This window comes from Mesoplodon bidens, assembly GCF_964165515.1.
Source record: "Mesoplodon bidens genome assembly, chromosome: 3".
Lineage (NCBI taxonomy): Eukaryota > Metazoa > Chordata > Mammalia > Artiodactyla > Ziphiidae > Mesoplodon > Mesoplodon bidens.
This window is the reverse complement of record NC_138178.1, coordinates 118,632,031-118,654,423: the sequence shown is the minus strand read 5'-3', so window position 1 is coordinate 118,654,423 and position 22,393 is coordinate 118,632,031. Positions and strand designations below refer to the sequence as shown.

General features: G+C 35.3%; 1 protein-coding gene across 1 annotated transcript in view; it reads left to right on the top strand.

The window, feature by feature from the left end:
• Nucleotides 1-22,086, top strand: part of SEC23A (SEC23 homolog A, COPII coat complex component) — a 63,196-nt gene extending 41,110 nt beyond the window's left edge. Inside the window, exons 15-20 of the mRNA XM_081228080.1 lie at nucleotides 3,529-3,606; nucleotides 6,296-6,457; nucleotides 8,883-8,969; nucleotides 10,591-10,746; nucleotides 12,425-12,490; nucleotides 20,859-22,086. Of these exons, the coding sequence (XP_081084206.1) occupies nucleotides 3,529-3,606; nucleotides 6,296-6,457; nucleotides 8,883-8,969; nucleotides 10,591-10,746; nucleotides 12,425-12,490; nucleotides 20,859-20,948 (639 nt within the window). The 3' untranslated portion in view covers nucleotides 20,949-22,086. The remainder of the gene's footprint in view (nucleotides 1-3,528; nucleotides 3,607-6,295; nucleotides 6,458-8,882; nucleotides 8,970-10,590; nucleotides 10,747-12,424; nucleotides 12,491-20,858) is intronic.
• The last annotated feature ends 307 nt before the right edge of the window (nucleotides 22,087-22,393 follow it).

The following is a 22,393-nucleotide window of genomic DNA, read 5'->3' as shown; positions in this document are numbered from 1 at the left end:
TATTGCTGAATTTTCAGCTATAACAATGATAGCAACACAGACAGAGAAAGGATTAATACCTCTTAGGTACTACACTTTTCTAATTTTTTTCCTAATGAAAAACCTGTGAAATTATGCTAACAAACTTCTTTGCCTCAATTTGGTATAGTGAATATAACTGTTTTCTTTTTTTCTTGATGACTAAGAGTCATTTTAATTAAAAATAAGCTAGTGGGAACCTGCTGTATAGCGCAGGGAGCTCAGCTCGATGCTCTGTGGTGACCTAGATGGGTGGGATGGCGGCAGCGTGGGCGGGAGATCTAAGAGGGAGGGGATATATGTATACATATAGCTGATTCACTTTGTTGTACAGCAGAAACTAACACAACATTGTAAAGCCACTATATCCCAATTAAAATAGATAAAATAGAAGAAAGAAAAACAAATAAACATCTTTTTAAAAACCATTTTGTAGCTAATGGGCATCATATGGCCAGATTGGTGCTGGTACCACATTTGCTTCTGACAGCTTTAATACAAGCTTTCATTCTCCTTGGTCAGAATCACTTAAGATATCGGTATCAACACATGATATATGCTGCTCCCATTCTCAGACTCTTGTTTGGGTCCATCTTGTGTCTGGCTTCATGGATCTGTTCCTTACCTTTTTGGCTCCTGACCTTTTCTACTGAATGACATCTTTGTATAACTTAAAATTACTATTTGATTTTTTTCATCTTTGACCTTTGGTTTACCCACTAACTACTCCCTTCAGCTGTGCTGCTAGCTACGATGGATAAACAATTCATCTCTCAGGAAATCATTTCTCAGGAAATTTCATTCCCAGGAAATCTCTCTTGTTTAAGACTCTTGGGGCTTTCCTTGCAAATTTTATCACAGCTAGGTTTTCTTCTTGCTATACCAGTGGGACCAGGCACTTCAGTTGTGCTGTTTTTAAGGAGGACCACTTTTGTCATTACCATTTTCTTATAGAGGTTATGCTTTGACCCTTAGGGCCCATTTATGTGGATGGCTTTATGCATAACTAATTGCTGAATTGAAGACATGACTAAACTTCTTGCAAGTGTTGTTATTTTCCTCAAGAAAATGGTATTACTGATGCTTTATCTGCCCAATCTTATTACTTCTAAATAACTCGAACCATGGATCTTTGATATACCTCCTTTATGCTTCAATCTTTTTTCTCATTTGTATTAGTGTTTTGGTTGGGTTGTAAGTAAGGACTACTCATGATTCCAGTAATTAATGCTGGGGCATTTGATAAAGGTTCCAAAAAATTTTAACAAGTAACCCAAAGATTAGGAATTTATGTATGTTTATATTATACAAAATTTATATTGTTATCTTTGGTAGAGTATAGATGATATTTATCAAAAAATAGGTTAATATGTATTTAACCTCTGGATGCAGAGGATTTTAAACATGAAAGGTAAAATCAGGAGCCATTAAATAAAAATATTAAAAGATTTTATTGCATTAAAATGAGACAAAAGTCTGTGCGGTAAAAACACTATTAGCAGAATTTCATGCCAACATTTGTTATATGTATGACAGAATGTGAAAATTTTCATATACAAGAGCTGTTACAAATCAGTAGTATTTGGGCAAAAGATGAGCAAAGGTGATGAGCAAGGAATTAGCAAAAGAAGGAATGCAAGTGACCAATAAACATATGAAAAAGTTACCAATCTTATTTATAATCAAATCAGATAATCCACAAAATCTTTTCAATGTGTTTGATATTCTAGATCTCAAGTGTATTTTTTTTTTTTTTTTAAATAATTTTTAATTAATTAATTAATTAATTTTTGCTGTGTTGGGTCTTCGTTTCTGTGCGAGGGCTTTCTCTAGTTGTGGCAAGCGGGGGCCACTCCTCATCGCGGTGCGCGGGCCTCTCACTATCGCGGCCTCTCTTGTTGTGGAGCACAGGCTCCAGACGCGCAGGCTCAGTAGTTGTGGCCCACAGGCCCAGTCGCTCCGCGGCATGTGGGATCCTCCCAGACCAGGGCTCGAACCCGTGTCCCCTGCATTAGCAGGCAGATTCTCAACCACCGCGCCACCAGGGAAGCCCCTCAAGTGTATTTTATATTCTAGATCAGCACTGTCCAAGAGAACTTTCTACAGTGGTGGAAATGTTCTGTGTTCGGCACTGTCCGTTATGGAAGTACTACTCACATGTGGCTCTTGAGCACTTGAAATATGGCTAGTGCAACTGAGGAACTGGATTTTAATACAATTTAATTAATTTAAATTGCATCATGGCTTTCATACTGGACAGTGAAGATTATTATCCAAATCTATAAGTTTCGTCAGTGAAGTGTTATTAGGGGGCTTTGAAGACAGAAACATTCTTATTCCCACATACCAAGATCTATTTTCTGAGGATTAGTGCTACTACTATAGCTTTTCTATCCTTTGGATAACTGTGGTTCTGAAATGATTTTTCCTGGAAGCCAAAAAATGTGATCAAACCAATTAGGCCTTTGTATGTGCTCTTTAAGGCACAGATAACTACATAAATTATTTAGTTGAACATTTTAGGCTGTAAAAGTCCTGTACTACTTGCAGCAGTGAATCTTTTGTTATTTTTTGCTTATTATTTTTGCCCTTGATCATATTCAAGTACTGATAAATGTTGCCAGGAAGTAGACCAGTTACATAAGTACTATAAAAACTTTTCAGGTCAGAGACTTTGCTCAAGAACGAGAGGAAGCTAACATTTATTGAGTGCTTAGTGTCAGTCATTGTGCTAAGCACTTTCTCATGTGGATTATCTCAGTTATTTAGGTGCCTTTTGTCACATTATCATAGAGGGTTTACTTCTCTGTTGCTAGAGTATGTGTCTCCTTGATTTCCTTCCCCTTTCTGCCTTTGCATTTCTTCTTTACTGGTTTACCTGTTGATCTTGATTTTCTTCAACAGTTCTTTCTTTTCGGTCTTGTTTTTGGTGTACCCAATTTTATACCATCAATTTGCCTTTGGAACCACTATGGTATTTTGATAGTGCATCTTTCTGTCAGTAGACTATTGTCTTTTTTAAGTAGAGTCTTAGGGGGTGCCTGTTGAGCTCTTCTGGCCATCATCCAAGAGCTCTTTATTTGCTATCAGAGACACTTAGTTTAAAAAAATTCAAACATTTTAAGATGAGTTGTTTTGCATTGGAGCAATGTATTATTTGTTTCCAAAATTCAAGTTTATGTCTTTGGTTGTAATCATTCTCTTGGTAAGTCTATAAGTAATATTCCAGTTTTATCCTATATCAAGTATATTACCTCCTAAAGAGTAATAACTTTAAAAATAGAGTATGCAGCTGATGGGACATATTTGCTGTTTAATTTGTGTCCCAAGCAATTTTGTGTCTTATCATACAGAACAGATTTGGAAATTCTTTTTTTAAACAAAATTGTTTATGATTGTTCATAGTTGCTGAATTAAAAATGACAAACATTCAAAAAAATAGAGTATGCATAGACAAAGTTTTAGCTCTGTGCCAGGGAATATATTACTAACATGTTTTATTTTATTCAGTGTCAGAAATTTGGAGAGTATCACAAAGATGATCCAAGTTCCTTCAGATTTTCAGAAACTTTCTCCCTTTATCCACAGGTAAGTAGATAAAAGGTCCGTGTTCTTAGTGTTGACAGTAGCATTGGGTTTCACTTTTCCTGTTGTCTTTTATTACTCATTTTATAGGGTCATTCTTTTGGTTAGGTTTTAAGTTTTGAGATAGTTAACAAATTAGTATTATGCTTGAATAACTAGTGAAAAGTCTGTAGTATTTTTATGATGGCCTTGCAGATAGCATTTATTTGTGTTGAGTAGAAATTTACACTGGAACCCTACTGTGGAGTAGAATTAGGTATGAAGCAGATTAGCTTTCCATCTGATATAAGGAATCTAACTAATTACAGTAGTACCAAAAGGAAGTAATTTTACAAATCAGCTAGTCTTATAGCATGGTCTCATTGCCTGAGAACAACTTTATGGGGACATCCCAGATAAATAGAAAAGAAGCTAATTTGATTTATCTTACAGAACCTTTTCCACTTGGGTAGTGGAGTCTATCTGTTGTTTTGATAAATATTTTTAAAAGTCTAGGTTGTTTATATGATGAGTAATAGAGATAATATTTATTCAACTGAGTATATACTATGTGAAAGGAATTTAGGAGAATAAAGATGGCTGACATGGATCCCACTTTCAAGGAGCTTTCATTCTGAAGGGTGAGATATGAAATATACATAAACAACACAGAAAAGAAAGTGAGAAATACTATGAGAGATATATAATAGTTAAAGGAAACTTTAAAGAATCCTTCCAAATGGATGATTTGATACATCTTTATAGAAGAGGTAGTGTTTTGTTTTAGCTCAGTCTGGAAGGATGATTAATATTGGGATGTGGAAATTCAAATTTTGGCTCATAAAAAATTTGTTTAAAGCTTCAACTTTATTAAGTTGAAGTATAAGAGCTATACTTATTTTTTGAAAATCTTTTAGTGATCTGTAACCTAGAAGCTCCATGTTTATAGGGGGAGACTTTCCTAAATCTCTGGTTGAGGTTTTGGGGAGCTAGGAACAGGCAGGGTCTATTTGTCTTAAGGGAGGCAACCCTTTGTGTTTTGGGAATTCTCAGGCCTCATCTTCATAGAGAAACTAATGGGAAAGGGAATTGAGGGCATTACTCTAAGTATTTGACTAAATTCTCCACACTTTCCTTACTTTCTCTTCTCTCCCTCTCCAAGCCTTCTCTTTGGGCTTTTGGATCTTTCAAGAGATCTGGGCATCCCATCTTTTCCTCTCATTGAAAGTAGAGAGCTAGAGGACCCAGAAGTGCTTTTTTCTTTGGGTTTTCAAAGCCTTATGATCTTCTAAAAGGTGACATAAACTAAACCTAAGGGAGGTCTTCATTTATAAAATATTTACCCCCAGATTTACCAATTATACATTTTTGTAAGTAAACAAGAATGATTGAAGTGGTAGGGGATGAGAGAGCCTCTCAATGAATTATGGATCACCGAAAAAAGGAACAGGAGGGCTTCCCTGGTGGCGCAGTGGTTGAGAGTCTGCCTGCCTATGCAGGGGACACGGGTTTGTGCCCCAGTCCGAGAGGATCCCGCATGCCACGGAGCGGCTGGGCCCGTGAGCCATGGCCGCTGGGCCTGCGCATCTGGAGCCTGTGCTCCGCAATGGGAGAGGCCACAACAGTGAGAGGCCCCTGTACCGCAAAAAAAAAAAAAAAAAAAAAAAAGTACAGGAATAAGAATTTCAATGAGTGACATGTGTTGGGAGAGAACTGTGGAATGAGTCCCAGGCAGGGCAGCATGTAGGCACTTGAGACCTGAGGGCTGAAGGAAGTTGAGAGAAGTAACTAAAAGACAAATGGGAGTACTTTGGAGCTGATCCTATTGATTATATCAAAGACCCCTGGTGTCAAAGGACAGTGTAGCTGTCCTTCATTCAGGCCTAATTCACCCCCTTTTTGATCTCTTTCACATGAGGATACGTAGAAGGGGAGAAAATGAAAGGAGAAAGAAATTATGAAACAAAGTCTAGAGAATGTTTCTTAAGGATAAAGGAGACCTTAAACATTAAGAAATAAGTGGGGGGCTTCCCTGGTGGCGCAGTGGTTGAGAGTTCACCTGCCGATGCAGGGGACGCGGGTTCGTGCCCCGGTCCGGGAAGATCCCATATGCCGTGGAGCGGCTAGGCCCATGAGCCATGGCCGCTGAGCCTACGCGTCCGGAGACTGTGCTCCGCAACAGGAGAGGCCACAACAGTGAGAGGCCCGCGTACCACAAAAAAAAAAAAAAGAAAAGAAATAAGTGGATATATATAAGTCCTTTTATTTTTAAACCAGTGCAGTTTGGGGAATCTATCTGTTAATCTATTTTTATGTTCTCTTAGAGTCTTTTGGTGGTGGTAATGAATAGAAATAAAAAAGCTCAGAGATGTGGACAGAGAGATGAAGAATAAAAACAAAGGTTGCTGCTAATGCATCACCTAGCATCAGTCTCTAGTAACTTAGATCTGAGCAAGGGGTTTTTGTCCCTATTCTTATTTTCCTTTTGAGTCACCTTTTTTGCTTTAATTTTTAAGTTGTTGTTGAATTATATTTTTAAGTAACTGATAAATATCATGAGTAAGATTCTTTCTGAGAAATACAATTTAGAATGTTCTTATTGTAAGGTGCTGTTTTATTGTGTTAATGGTTGTAATCAAATGCTTTTGTAGTTGTAAACTTCTGTTGTAATATTAAAATCAGTAAAAGCTATCTCACATGTTTTATCTTGTAGTTTATGTTTCATTTAAGAAGATCTCCTTTCTTGCAAGTTTTTAACAATAGTCCTGATGAGAGTTCATATTATCGTCACCATTTTATGCGTCAAGATTTGACCCAGTCTCTAATCATGATTCAGCCTATTCTGTATGCATATTCTTTTAGTGGACCACCAGAGGTAAGAGGGGCAGAAAAAGAAATTGGTTTTGTTACTGTGATGTGTACTATTAAAAAAATAAAACAACTAGGTTTTTCTTGAAATATAGTTATTAAATATAAGAATTTAATTCAAGTGTAGTTATCTTAAGTTATTCATATATTCACTTAAAAATATTTATGAGTGCTTACTATATGCTATATACAATGCTAGCCTGTATTAGGAAATCATTAAAAAATAAAACAACAATGAGGTAGAAGAGACTTTTTAAAGATCATTTTGTCTAGTCATTTAGTTGATTAAATCCTATAGGGCTCATGATTATTCTTATGTCTTTAACAATGTCTAGAGGTAGTGATGATTCTAGAAACTGTATTCCAGAGTTTACTGTCTGACAATTAGGGCATTCTGTCTAAATAGAACTTCTTGTTTTAATACAGTCTCATTCTCCTATAGTCTTTTTGGAACATAAGATACAGTTGATTATAAAGATATACTTAAAAAGTGATAAAATCATCCATTTTGCCTTCTTAGCAAACTGTCACACTTATTTTAACCTATTATTAAAGAGTTTTTCCGTTCTAAGGTTCAGATTATCTATTTCACTACTTAAAAGTATGTAGTGACTATATTTGAAAATAATACTTTAGGAAGGGTTATCATAAAGAGAATATTTATAATATCTACTGATTAATGATCTCTAATGAGGCCTTTATTCACTGTTTTGTAAAAAATAGTGGGTAAAATGTTGTATTTTTAAAAATTTTATTTATTTATTTTTAATTTATTTGTTTTTGGCTGCGTTGGGTCTTTGTTGCTGCACCCAGGCTTTCTCTAGTTGTGGCGAGCGGGGGCTACTCTTTGTTGTGGTGCGCAGGCTTCTCATTGCCGTGGCTTCTCTTGTTGCGGAGCACGGGCTCTAGGCACCTGGGCTTCAATAGTTGTGGCACTCAGACTTAGTAGTTGTGGCTCAAGGGCTCTAGAGCACAGGCTCAGTAGTTGTGGCACATGGGTTTAGTTGTTCCCGTGGCATGTGGGATCTTCCCAGACCAGGGCTCGAGCCTGTGTCCCCTGCATTGGCAGGTGGATTCTTAACCACTGCACCACCAGGGAAGTCTCCTAAAATGTTGTATTTTGTTACTATAATTTTTTAAGTAATTTGTCATAGTTTTTACTTTTCTAGAAAATGCATTTTTAATATGTTGGTCTATATTTGGTCTTGTAGTTCTTTGAATCAGGAAAAAAGTTTTAGAAGTAACTTTTTTTCTTATTATCATAGTAATGTATGTAAGTTGTAGACATCCGGAAAATATAGAAAACTGTTTAGAAGAAAATTGGAATCCCACTGCCTACTCCTATCAAATTTCAAACTCTCTGTTTAATCCATGAATCCCATTAGCTTCCTTTGTTAAGACTTTGCTTTTGAAGTTATCCTCCTTCTCTTCTGCATCATCCCTTTCTCTCATCAGGATCATTCTCATTAACATAGAAACCTTAATATTGCTCATTTTAAACAAAAAGCCCCTGGACTTCACATTTTCTCTAATTGCCACCACATTTCTCTGGTCCCCATCACAGCTAAATGCAGAAAGTTACTTGTCTATATGTTCCCACGTCACATTCTCTTCTCAACCTATATTAGTCAAAGTCTTGTCCCTAATTTTTTTATTTTTTATTTTTTTTATTTGGCCGCGCCGTGCAGCTTGCGGGATCTCAGTTTCCTGACCAGGGATTGAACCCAGGCCACAGCAGTGAAAGTTCAGGATGCTAACCACTAGGCCACCAGGGAACTCCTCTTGTCCCCAAATTATACTGAAACAACTCTTATCAAGGTCACCAAAGCCTTCATCTTGCCGGAACTCTCAACAATATTTACCTTGAGGATTCTCCTTGAAAACCTTTTACTCTAGGCTTCTCTGACACCTACAACACCTACTGGTTTTCCTCCTCCTCACTGCCTGTTCCTTCTCAGTCTCTCCCTGCTGGCTTCCCCCTTTCCGACCTCTAAGTGTTGGCCTGCTCCGGGCTCGATCTCTGACTTCTTCTCTAGCTTCCCTTTCTCTAAGTGGTGCAGTCTCACCATATAGCTTTAATTACCATCTTTATGCATGTGATACCCAAGTTCAGGCCACTTCCTTCTATTTCATATTCAGTACTATTTTTCCATCTCCAAATTTGTTCTTTCCCAAGCCTTTCCCCTCTCACTCAGTGGTGCCACCATCAGTTAGGACTCTTTCCTCTTGACTGGACTCTATTTTTCAATTGTTACTTCAGTTTAGAGATTCCTCAGAAAGTTAAATTGAAATATACTTTGAGAATTCATAATACCAAGACGTTTTATGTAATAAGGTAATAAATTAAAAAATTTAAAATATCCTAGAAAGATTGATTTTATGTTTTTAATTATTTTTTCCTGCTTCCTCTTTCATTGTTTTCTTCGTGTCAGCCGGTTCTTCTTGATAGCAGCAGCATTCTTGCAGATCGTATTCTCCTCATGGACACATTTTTCCAGATTTTGATTTATCATGGTGAGGTAAGAGTCCATAGCATTTAAAGCTAAGCACGTAGGTTCAGTAAAGTCTTTTTATTCATAGAAGCTTTCCCCCCTTTACTATATGACTAGTGTTTCCTCTATGATAAGCTTTATTTCCACTTTTATAAGATATGTGTAAAATGTGATTCTTCCTTCTACAAGTTTTTAGACTTAATTTGCAATTGACCCATCTGTGGTTATTTTGTCTGTTTGTCCACACATAATTGGAGAAATGGATTTTATGCAAAGCATAGTTGTGAAAGTAAGAGTGTTAGTTAGCATATCATACTTTTGGGTTTTACCTGAAGACATTGAGAGGGGAAAAGTCAGCCTTTGTCAGTAGGAAGGCTTTCCTTTTCATTATTTCATGTAACCATTTAAAAAGTATTCCACATGAAGTATTTAAAAAAATATTTCACTTGATCTTAAAAACTCATTTAAAGCACAAATTAATTAAAATTTATAACTTCACTTAATTGGAATGGTAAATGAAAAGAGCAGAATATCTGAGTATCAGTTAAACTTTAATCTAGGTATTTAGCATAACTCTGTTCATTCCTGTATTTATTCATTCAGCCAGTATTTAAGTGCTTCCTCTGTATAAGAAAGCACTGAAATCTAGATTCTTTGAGAAATACAGATCTCTTTTTCTCACAAACCTACACTCAAGCTTATAGTCTAGTATTCTAGTAACTTCAGCAGATATATTTTTCCAGTGTTTTAATTGTAAATGATTTTAGATTTGTACTGTAATGGTGAAGACCTTATTCAAAATATTACTTTAAGTGATATTATCCAAGACTTTTAAAGACCTATTGATTATTATTTTTAATCGATACCAGTTACTAGTGCTGTTTACCTTTTAAGAATAATGCCTATGATATGACAGAGCTAGGTTTTTTGCTTATATCTTTTGTCTTTTTGTACTTTTGTTTCTTCAAATAGCTCATTAATGTGCTTAAATGAGAAATCAGAAATGCAGATGACTGTTCCTCTGTTAAATACGGAGATATAAAGCAATATAGAGTATACATTGATTGATTCAGTTAACTTAGAAATCAAGCCAGGTTTAAATTTGTGGATGATTTAATTACATGGTTTTTGGAGTCATTTTCCTTAATAAAAGAATTGATTCAATGTTCTTTTACAGGTATATTATTTTTATAATATTATTGCTATTATTATTAAAGTTTTTATGTTTATGTATTTTGGGAGAATGTAACTCCATTGGTACAGACTTCATAATAGTAGGTCATTAATTTTGAAGTCTCTAGGAAATCTTCTGTAGTAAAAATCCCTCTTATTTATCATAAACTTAGGTAGATAGCTTTTAGCTAACATTAATATGATAAGTATAGTGTTTTACAATTTTTCTGGCTGAATTATTATTTCTTTCTACTTTTAAAGGAGAAGAAATATCCTAATTTTGCATCTGTTTACTCAAGAATACTGAAATTAGTATTTGTAACTTAAAAAAATTTGTAACTTAAAAAATAAATAGGATAATGTTCTATAATTTTCTTATTTTCTGAAGATTGCTTCATTTGAAAAAAAATCTTCTCTTAAAGTTTTTGGTTAGGCAAGAAAAAAAGTCATAATTTTTTAACTGTTGTAAAATTAGACCATAGCTCAGTGGCGTAAGTCGGGATACCAGGACATGCCAGAATATGAAAATTTCCGCCACCTTCTGCAAGCCCCAGTGGATGATGCACAGGAGATCCTTCACTCCAGATTTCCAATGCCGAGATACATTGACACTGAACATGGGGGCAGTCAGGTAAGTACTGTTAATTTGTTTGTGTGTTTGTTTGTTGCTGGTTTTACGAGTTGATCCTACTTGCCTTCTGACGTTAATTTGAATAGACTGCTTCACCAGGCACATGAAAAAGGAAGGAGATGGGCAGATGGTTTCCAGGGAAAGGTATGCTTGCTTTTTGCTTTAGCTTTGAGAGCAGAGCAGTAAGATTATTGACTAGCTGTCTAAAGCTGGTGGTTTATCCCATCTTCTTCCTCCAGCCCAGCTCTAGTAAAGAGCCAGGATGGCATTATGGTGGTATGCAAGCTTTAGTTGAGCAAGAAGATAAGAACAACTTGGGAAATAATTTAGTGTACTTTTCTTAAATCTGTTTACTTACCGGTAAAGTCTATGAATATGAAGTTTGTGGTAACATAATGTTTTTCTGTTTTCCTCATTCTATAATTTCAATTTTCTAGGAAATATAATAGGAAAGCATTATGGCATTGTAAAAAGGTGTGTAATTTTTAGAATTATGAGGATTAAATAAGATACATGTACACATAGCCCTTTTGGGCCTTACAGAAGACTCAGTTAGGACCCCTTAACATACACTCTTAAAACACTTTTACTGCTCCCTTGTAATTCTTATTAGAGTTATATAAATTAATTATAGATTATTATAAGTTTGTTTCACTTGTTCCTTAAAAGCACAGATGTTGCTTTGTTTATTAATGTATCCCTAGTGCCTAGCACAGTATTACATAGTAGGTAATAAATATCAGTAACTATTATTCAGAAATGATAGCAATTATTATTAGGGTTTTACTATAATAGAAGCTACCCTGTATTGAGAATTTGCAAAGCTGATAGTTAGCACTTTACATACCTTCTCTCATTTGATTCTCATAGCAGTCCTATTGTTACCTCCATTTTACAGATAATAAAACTGAGACTTAGGATACTTGTGACCAAGGAAACATAGTAAATGGAGGAACTGGGATTTGAATCCAGACGTTCTGACTCTTGAGCCAGTGCTCTTGTGTTTCTACTTTTAGAGTAGAAAAAGATTTTATATGGTACTAAATTTCAAAAGACAGGACTGTCCTTCTTCTTCCAACATGTAATAATAATTTATGACTGGTTCTCTCATTGATGTTTCACCGCATGTAGTGCTGTCTTCCTCTTTTATTCTGGTTATCATTTAATGATGATAAGGCATAGTGGATAGATGGGTAAAATGTTGGGTAAGTGCTCTCATGGAATAGCCTACAGTTTAAAAAAGTTTGAGAGTCATTGTTTAAAGTAAAAGAACATGTATAGGTTTTCATGGTTTTTATTTTTATCATTTTTGGGGACTTCCAACCTCTGATGACGTTTCAGACCAGGTATTTGGTAAATGTCACAGTAACCTTGTCATAATTGTTGCAGACATAATCTTTATATGCTGAGTTTTGGACTCAACAATTTGTATTTGTTACTATGAATGTTATTATGTATGTATGATTTGGTGAGAAGAGGTTACATTTATTATTTATGTGTAACATATAGTGGCCTATTTCAAAATTTAGTTCATTTTTTAAAAGTTGCATTTTAATAAAGTTAATTTGACCAAAACATATTAAGTAAAATTGAGTTTAGATGGTATAATACATTTGTTTAACCTATATTGACCAGATCTATTTTTGATGGATAATGTTATTTCTTCTTTGCTTTTAAGGCACGTTTCCTGCTTTCGAAAGTCAACCCTTCACAGACTCATAATAATATGTATGCCTGGGGACAGGTAAGTGTAAATAGCAGATGTTGGAAATTATTTCTTTGTGTTATTATAGTTTGTTATTTTAGTGAAAGCTACATTTTTTCCTATGTATTTGGTAATTTCTGTTGGAAAAGTAATAAAAAAATAGGAGTCAAAAATAGAATTAGCATTTGGTGGCACCACAGAAAATAAAAAAGTGATTATATCAAATAGATAGAACCCCTTCATATTTCAAGCTTAACACTTTACCCTTGAGACAAAAAGCAATAAAATGTATAATATGAGATAGGAGGTGATGATTCAAGGTTAATGCTAGGCTATGCACCATAAAAGGCCACAGTAAGCTGGGAGTGGTCAGGGATTGTGGTTGAGCGGGAGAGGCTGGAAACCTGGAAATCATTATTAATATATTTGAATTTGGTGGAAGTCCTACCTCTTGATACAATATATCAACATTTATCAAGTGTTCCAATCTTCATGACTCTATATTGGTACTTTAAGATCCACAGTGATCATCCCTGCCTTTGAAGAGCTTGTAGTCTAGTATTAGAAATAAAATACATACCTAAGTGGTTAAAGTACAAGGCAGAGTGGGCTATGTGCTTTTAGGAAGATTTATAGTATTACAGGGGGATAGATGAGGAGGAGTGGAAGAGGTCACATGGTGGCAGCAGGAGAGGGTGTCAGAATAGAGCTCAGAAAAAGAGACATTTCCTTTTAGAGTGGTTATTAATCCAGTAAGTAGAAATTGTATGAGGAAGGGAATCCTAGGTAGAAGACAGTATGGAGTAAGGTAAAGGGTACACGTAGGGCTGAATAGTAGAACTATAAATTGGCAATATATTGTGCAGCCAAATTGTGGAGGCTCTTGAATGCCAGGCTGAGGACTGAGGAGCTGAGTCTTTATTTGGTAAGTAATGGAATGTTATTGAAGATTTTTGGACAGAGGGGCAAATTTGAGTCTTAGATAATACAGTCAAATCTTAAGATTAATTGGGAACAGTGTGTAGGTTGAAACTGTATCTATCAAAGTAATCCAAGTGAGAGAGAAAGAAGACGAGATGGTGAAAAAGAGTAGATTTGAGCGATATTTCAAAAGTAGACTTAGTGAGACTTGATTAGAAGTTGCAGGAAAGGAAAACTTACTCTAGGACAAGACAGCTGTATGCAAAATGTGAATTCTGACTGAATTCTGGATTAGAGAGAGTGAACAGCTTATAAAGAACATAATCGGGATGATTTGTGATATTTGAATGTGGACTATATGTCAGATACTAGTATAATATTATTAAATTTCTTGAGTGTGATAATGGTGTTGTGGTTATGTAGGAGATTGTCCTTGATCTTGAGAGATATATCCTGAAGTGTTTGGGGGTAAAATATCATGATGTCTTCAACTTGCAGAAATTATTTAACAAGAAGAAAAAGAAAAGGAAAAATACATATAAACATAAAGAAAATGTGGCAAATGTTAATCGGTGATTTTACGTTTAGAGTATGTGGGTGTTTGTTCATTGTACTTTTCTCTAGGTTTGAATTTCTGAAAAATAAATAGTTGAGGGAGAACAAGGTAATATGGGGTTTTGAGCCTGGGTAACTGAGGAGAACATGTGCCAGTAAGTGGGAGGGTGGAAAGAAAATGTTTGATTTTATTTATTTTTTATTTTTTGTTTTATTTTATTTTTTTGCCACATTGTTTGTGGGATCTTAGTTCCCTGACCAGGGATTGAATCCTGTCCCTTGGCAGTGAGAGCGCAGAGTCCTAACCACTGGACCACCAGGGAATTCCTGAAAATGTTTGGGTTTAGACTTTGAGTTTGAGATACCATCTAGATGCCCAAATTGAGCAGATTGTTGAGAATTTGGGTTTGGTGATCAGGGCAAGGATTCATAGACAAGTGATACTTAAAGTCATCACAGTGGATTCTTGTCCAAGGAGAGAATAGAGAGGCAAAGCAAGGATGAGATAAAACCTTGAGGAAGTACAAGTGGTAGGAATATTTTATAAATAATCAGAGAAGTGAAAGGAAAATTAGAAGAATACTACATCCTAAATGATGAGGGAGGACGTTATAGAAGGAAGAAGAAGGGAGTAGCAAATATTGAGGTGCTGCAGACACTTGATTTGATGACTAGGAGGTTACTTTTGGCCCTTGGTAAGCAGTTTTAATATAGTGGTTGAGTAGCAGATAAATTGTAAGGAATTAGTAGGTGGTAAAGAAGTGGAGGTCATAAGTGTAAATGATTCTTTGTGTATGTGTGTGTGTGTGTGTGTGTGTGTGTGTGTAAATGATTCTTTTGCAAATTTAGCCTGAGTGAAGAGTAGGATGATTGTATTAGAGTAAGGGCACAGAATTTATTTGTGGACCAAGTGTAAGGAGCTAATGTAGGGGAGACACAAAAGAACAGTGTATAGATGTTTAAGATGCTCAAAAGGAGACAGTGTGATCACACGCATTGTATGTTGGTTAAGCATTGGTAAGGAGGCAGGACATTTCTTTCTGCAAAAGCAAAGCGTGAGAAGAAGGGTGAAGACAGAGAAAGATTTTGAGGTGGAGAGAAAACACACTGGATAAGCCTGTTTCTTTTCAGTAAAAGATTATTTGCTAAGAGAGAGAAATGCTGGGGTTAAGGACTAGAAAATAGAAAAGATTAAAAACAGATATAGGGAATATAAGAAAGCAACAGAAGATGAATAAAAGACTTTTACAGCATGGTGAGGGTCCATTTTATTTACTAACAGTTTCTTGAGCATGCTTCTGTAATGTTCTCTAGCCGTGCTTTGTAATTCAGACATTGCATTGGGGCTAATTTAGGACTGGAGATAAGAAAGGTGGACACAGCAAAGGGAGTAGAATAATTGAGAGTGATGTTAGATAAATGACTATGGGGTCCAGGCTAGTTAGAAGAGAAACGAAGCAGTAATTGGGATTAAGGCCCTTTTCCTTTGAATATAGAGGTGCCTCAAAAGTTTGCCTTGAATTCTGTATATTCACTGTTTCTCTGGGTGATTGTATCCACTCCTATGGCTTCATCTTTCATCTGAGGCTAACTTGTAAATCTCCATCTTTGGTTTGGCTTCACAGTGACCTATAGACTGGAATTTCTATAACTGCCTGCTGCACAGCACTAGAGTTTTATGTAGACATTTCATAAGTAGCATGCCCCAACTTGAACTCTTTCACACTATCTTGTACTGACTGACTTTCCTATTTTTATAGAGGGCCCCACTGTTCTCTCAATTCCCAAGGCTTGGAACTTTAGTCATTTACATCTTCTCTCTTCTGCCCCTAATTACTGACTTATTTTCCCTGTCCATTCCCTCCTTTCCTTGTCACTAATCGAAGTCAAGCCCTTGTTACTATTCACATAGACTGTTGGAATTACCTGCTCTTGGTGCTTCAACCTTTTCCTCCATTTTGGCACTGGCCAGAGTGGTCTCCCTAAAGCCATTCTAAGTCAAAGCACTGCCTAGATATCTTTAATAACCCCCTACTAAGTTACATAGAAGTTCTATATTGCTATTCACGGTCCTTTATGGTATGCTTCAAATAGCTTTGTCCACTTTTAGCTACTCTTTAGTCTTTTTAGCCAAACTGGACTTCTTACTCCACTCTGAATACACTGAGCATGTGACTTGTCCCTATCACCACTTGTAACACATCATAGCCATTCCTCAAGGCTCAGTGCAAAGTTTACTGACTCCATGAAACCTTTTCTGTGATTGCATGACTGGATATTGTGTAATCCCCGCCCCCTTTTTTCCATCTATTTCTGATGGCACTTATTTCTCCTGTTAGATTATAAATGACTTAAGGGTGATAACTGTCATTTTCATCTTTGACTTTCCACAGTACCTTAAACATAGCATATATTGACTATAATAGATCTGGACAGGAGAACAGAGAGATGCTTTAGGAGTTAAGAAGCTTTCGTGATATAGATAAATAAATTGAATTCACAGTCTAAAAGTCCTGAAAAGTGAGGAGTTTTTTATAGCAAAGAAAGGAACTTACTCTTGGAAGGCGTTCAAAGGTTACACATAGCACATGTGAGAAAAATTTGTGCCCATATAATACATATACGTATAGACTCTCAATATCACCCCTCACCCTCTTCCAGTTGCTGGGGGAACAAAAAGCCAAATAGTACTGTGATGTGGAAGTTTGGAGTACAGGATGTACCATGAATCAGCCTTTCCATTATACTTAACTCTAGTTAACTGAGTATTGGTTTTGGTTCTGGATCCCACAACTTAAGAAGAACTTATTTAAATTACAAATTACAAGAAATTTACAAGAAAATTACAAGAATATAGAAAAGTAGCACCAATAAATAGAGTTAATGGAAATGGTGAATAATCAATATGAAGGGGAGGTTAAAGGATTGAAGAATACTTTAAAATAGTACTTGTCAGGGGTCACATATCACATGCCCCTAGGGACCAGGTGAACAAATGAGTGAAGCTGGCTGCATATAAGACAACTTGACTCTCAGTGTCAAAAAGCAATACTTGGGGGCAGCGGGCTATGGCAGACTAGGGTTTGTGGGGAGGGTACACAAATCCTTTTCTAAAGAGGGTAGTGTTCCTCCCCTCCAGATGATTGTTGCCATACACATAATTCAATTAACAAAATGTTGTGAGCTCACATTATGAAGACCAAATAAAACCTATCTCTTTGTGGCTGAATTTCTGCATTAAAAAAGCATGGTTTAGTTCATGGAAATAATGGCTTGTTCCTTGTTTTGGGAGGTTTAAATTACAACATGGAGAGGTAGATGGAAGACATATAAAGTAAAGAACTTGTTGAGCTGTTAAACATGGAGAGGCATCATTCTGGGATGGTAATTGAAAACTCTGCAGGTTACTAAACTTCCTATGCCTTCCCTTCCTTGTCTGTTATAGAGTTTGATGACACATACTTGATATGCCCAGTAATACTCAGTAAATATTAGTTATTAGTTTTCCTTGTTATCACTGGAAAAAAAGTCTCTCTAAAGATATTTAAGATAGGAAAGAAAACCTATTTTAAACTGAAGTTTAATTATTACTGCCTGGAAGTAGGGGCATTAGAGACATAAACAAGAGCTCTGACACTTAAGCCAGACCCTGAAAGACGGAGATTATTTCATTGGGTGAATATGATGGAGAAGGAAATCCCAGGCAAAGGAATAAACATGCATATTGTTTATCTGATTCACTCATTTGTTTATCCATCCACCCATTCATCTATTCAGCACTCAATTTTGAAAACCATCACCTTTGGAGAAACTTAAGTGTACTTACTTGTTATTAAGTGAATTCTTTTTATTGATTTGATAAATAGTTGTTTAAATATTTACAGTCATTAAGTTAAATTATGTCCTTATACTATATGGTGGTTTTAATTACATTGTTGTCAGGTCTGTCTCTCCTTAGATTTTTTGTAAAGTGTTTTCCTCAAAGAGGCAGTTGAAGACAGTTTGGGTTTCTTCTCATTATTGCATTTTAGAAAATATAATCATCTTTTCCAGGAATGCACTTTAAAAATTTTTGTAATTTTTTGGCCACTCCACACCACACGTCATGTGGGGGTCTTAGTTCCCCAAGCAGGGATCGAACCTGCTCCCCCTGCATTGGAAGTGTGAAGTCTTAACCATTGGACTGCCAGGGAAGGCCCCCAGAAATGCATTTGATTTAGCAAAATTTAGGAATTAGTTACAGCTACACCTTTGGGGGAAGCTGACATTTGATACTATGTTTTATGAATAGATTCTTACAAAAACAAAACAAAAAATTTCTATAGGATTTTACTTAGACCATTTCTTTTTTTCAGATTGGTTCCAAACTATTTGAAAAATCTTTCATTTGTATTAAACTTGTTCATGTGTCTAAAAACAATGAAATTTTGGTCTGACATATTTAAATCAGTGTTTCTCAGTCTTCATATTTTGTTAAATTTGAAAACATCCCTTTCCTGTAATGCTGTTTGAAATGTCAAAATTAAATAAATATGTTAATTAGAAGTAAGAAAGAAACCAAGAGCCCTAAGGTCTTTTTTGACCTATGATTTTTGTAAGATAAATTATGTTAATGTTTTTATAGATAATAATAGCTAATAAGCTGAATCTGTACTGTGTTTTAGTCATTATGCTAAGATTTTCATACACTTCTATTTGTTAAAACACTCCTGTGAGGTGAGTACTATTAATCCTATTTTTCAGAAGAGGAAATTGAGGCTTATATAGGTTAAGTTAACTTACCTCAAATCACACAGCTAAATTGTGACAGGGTCTGGATTTGAACCTAGGTCATTCTAACTCCAGAATCAGAATTTTTAACCATTAAGCTAAATTGATGGTTGAAATTTAGGGAGTTAACATGGTAGCCAAGCATTTTACTAAAAATTATGGAATTTAATACCTTAGTTTTCTTTTTGTCAGAAATCAAGTACCCAGTGTAAGTATTATCCACGAATGGCCTGAAGAGGGCACCACTGCAACACTGCTTCTGTGACAGGGTGCTGGAGGTCTCTGTTGCTATAGTGCTTCATATACTAAATGATACAAACCTTGGAACTTTTTGCTTAATCCTGGATATATTTTAAAGAGAAAAAGAGTGCAGTTGTAAAATTGAGATCAATCAACTGCAAATTTTTGATAAGATTGAGTTGAGCATTAGTATTAATCACTTCAAATAAGATCACAGTATATGAATTAGAAAATCCATATATATTTTGTCTTGACCAGGAGAAATAGATCTGGGATTGGGTGAATTGAGGTGGAAAATGTGTAAAATGGAAAAAATTCAGGTATAATAATAATAATGTTATATGCCTACTATGTGTGTCAGGTATTGTTCTATTTGCTTTACAAAGTTTAACTCATTTAATCATTATAACAACCATGTGAAATAGATTCTGTTATTATCTGTATTTTACAAATGAGGAAACTAAGATTCAGAGAGGTTAAGTAAGTGGCAGAGCCAGGATGTGAGCTCAGCAGTCAGGCTCCAAACTCTGAGCTCTTAATTCCTGTGCTGTTGTCTCCCTTCATTATCAAGTTTTTCAAGTTCTTATAAATTCACATATGAAAACACATAATAAAATTGATTTTCCATTATTCAGGAGAGGTTATGGCATATCTGTGGCTATGCCAGCCTAGAACCACAAGAGCTATAAAGTCAGAGCTCATATTTGCCACTAACTTGCTGATATCCTCTGAAAATTACTTAATTTCCTTGTTTTAGATATTTTATATATGCTGGTAAATAAGAAACTGGATATCAGGTGAAAACTTTAAAAATCCAGATATAAAATATTCTAGAAAAAGTTTCTTGCTACAATAAAATTTCGTTATTAGTGGATTGGATTACTAAGGTAATCAACACAGTTTTTATTAAAATAGAAGTTAGGAATTTTCCCTAACCCTTGTTAATTACTTAGAACCCACAGAAATCAATTAAAATTACTTGAATGAAAATATATAAGTATAGTTTATTTTAAAATGATATAAATTCTCTTCCTTCCATCTGGTGGTTCTGCTAAAATGTGTGAGTGGAATTTTATTTTAGTAAACAGGCAGCAATAAGGGAGACATTTCTTAGTAATGATAAAAACACCAATACATTCAAGACAAATGAACACTTTACTACTTTAAAGATTAAGTTGGGTATGGAGCTATTGTAAGGCCAATTGGTAAACTGCGGTACAAATCTGACTCTGACCACATGGGGTTAGTGCAGACTCCAAAAGTTAAAGGACATGGTCCATGAGACTGCCCCCAGTTCAGATGCCAGCCGAAAGTCGAATCCCAGGTTACCCACACTTCTGACCAACTGGCTACAAATCCATGTGTCGGGGGTGGTGGTGAGAAAGGGAGGGTGCTGGGGTGGGCAGTGGGTGGGTAGAGTGGGTGGGGGGTGGGTTCCCATAACCCCTGTTTGATGTATTCCTCAAACAGGAAGCTCTGCTGGGCTTTGGTATCCAGTGGTTTTATTGTTTTTGCTTTTGTTTCTCTTAGGCATGATTGATTGAATCTCTAGCCCTGCATCTCTTCCTCCCTGGAGGTCAGGCTCTCTTAAAGCCCAGGCATCTAATTACATGGTTGATCTTTCTGGTGACTGGTCCCTATCCTGAGTCATCTCATCTCATAGCATAAACTCAGGTGTGATCTGAGAGGCTCATGAATAACAGATACTACTATCAGGAAATCCTAAGGATGTAGTTTCCCTCTCAGGAGTCTGGGACTGGAATCTGGGACAAAGGCCAGCAGATTCTTTATTATACAACAGGGAGCATAGACATTATTCTGCTTAAAATGATTTCCTTGTCTATATTTTTACACATTTGCTTATACACTTTAAGGTATCTCCTATGTTTTAATCATAGAAAATATCTTTCTTTTCCTCTAGGAGTCTGGAGCACCTATTCTCACAGATGATGTTAGTTTACAAGTGTTTATGGATCACTTAAAGAAACTTGCTGTGTCAAGTGCTGCTTGATGTGCTAAACATATTAAGAACACTTAAGAAGATGAAATAATATTTCAATTTCTTTTTTTCCCCTTTTTTTCAGTTAATCTATGAAACCAACAGAGATCTCTCTAGACTCTTTTTGTATTAGTATGGTTTGAGACAACAAATGGAAAAATGTTCATGTTTGTAGATTAAGCTAGAATATAAGAGCAATAAGAACAAATTTGTTTTGCTTGCCACAGTATTATAACTGGTTTTAGAAATTTGAGGTCTTTATAACTTATGTTAAAAAGTAAAAATAGAGTCTGCCTTGTACTATAGAGATATAACTCATTTGTATGTTGCAGACAAATTCAAAGTGGCACTGAATATTCTTGACCTTTTGAAAACTTGTTTCTTAATTTTAACCAAAAAGTAAACAAAATCATCAACAGTAATGATAAATGTGAGAATTTTTGCCTATTCATTGAATATTTTTCTGTGATTTTCAGCACTTACGTATACACTATTTCTGTATTTACTCTGTTAATATTTTTATGATGATTTGTTTAGGAATTATTTGAATTTATATATGGTAATTTTCATGAAGGTAATTTAATGTTTTTGGTCATTTGAAAAAATAGTTTAGAGATGAAAGTTTTTTTGGGTAACAATTCCACAGTTGACAACATATGTGAAATTCCCACAAAGTACTCAACTATGTGATTAAAAGTGATAACTTTTTTTATAAAGGGAGATAGAAAATAAACAGTTTGGCACAGTACATTTTAGAAAGGCTTTGCAGTAAAAGGACTTCTGTAACTTCTAAACCAAATTTGGTATTCACTGCATGGTTTTGTTGTTTCCCTTTGTTTTTCTGAGGTAAATTTTACATTATATCCTTCAGTATTTTAAACTATTTTGGGAGTTTACACACTACTTTTGGTTTTTGCTTCCATTTTGTGAACTTTATTAAGTTGTAGTTCTTATTGAAACAGTATTATCTAATATTCTGTTGAATTTTATCATGTGATGCTCAGTTCTATTTTGATTTATTCATTAGTATCATTCACTTTTACCTTTTAAAGTTTACTTGTAGCAAATGTTTACATTGCTAAAGCCAGATATGTTTGTCAATGAAATTTACATCAAGTACTGCAAATAAAAGGTGGTGCTATGACATGGGCCCAGAAGGACAGTGTCATGATTATACTTGCATGAACACTATCATTTGATGGTAAAATAGAAATTAAAAAAAATTTGTTTATATGTTATATTCAGTTAGAGTAAATAAGTTGCTCTGTTCCATTTTATTTGAATTGAACTGTGCTAGGTCTAAATACCAATAAAATATACTTTTTCTCTGTTTTCCTGCTTATTTTGAAACCTAGTAAGCCTGAAAAGCCTAATGTAAAATTAAAGCATTTATAAAACCTGATATTAGTGGATTAAAAAGTTACTCATTTTAAAAAATAGAAGCTTTATTGAGGTTT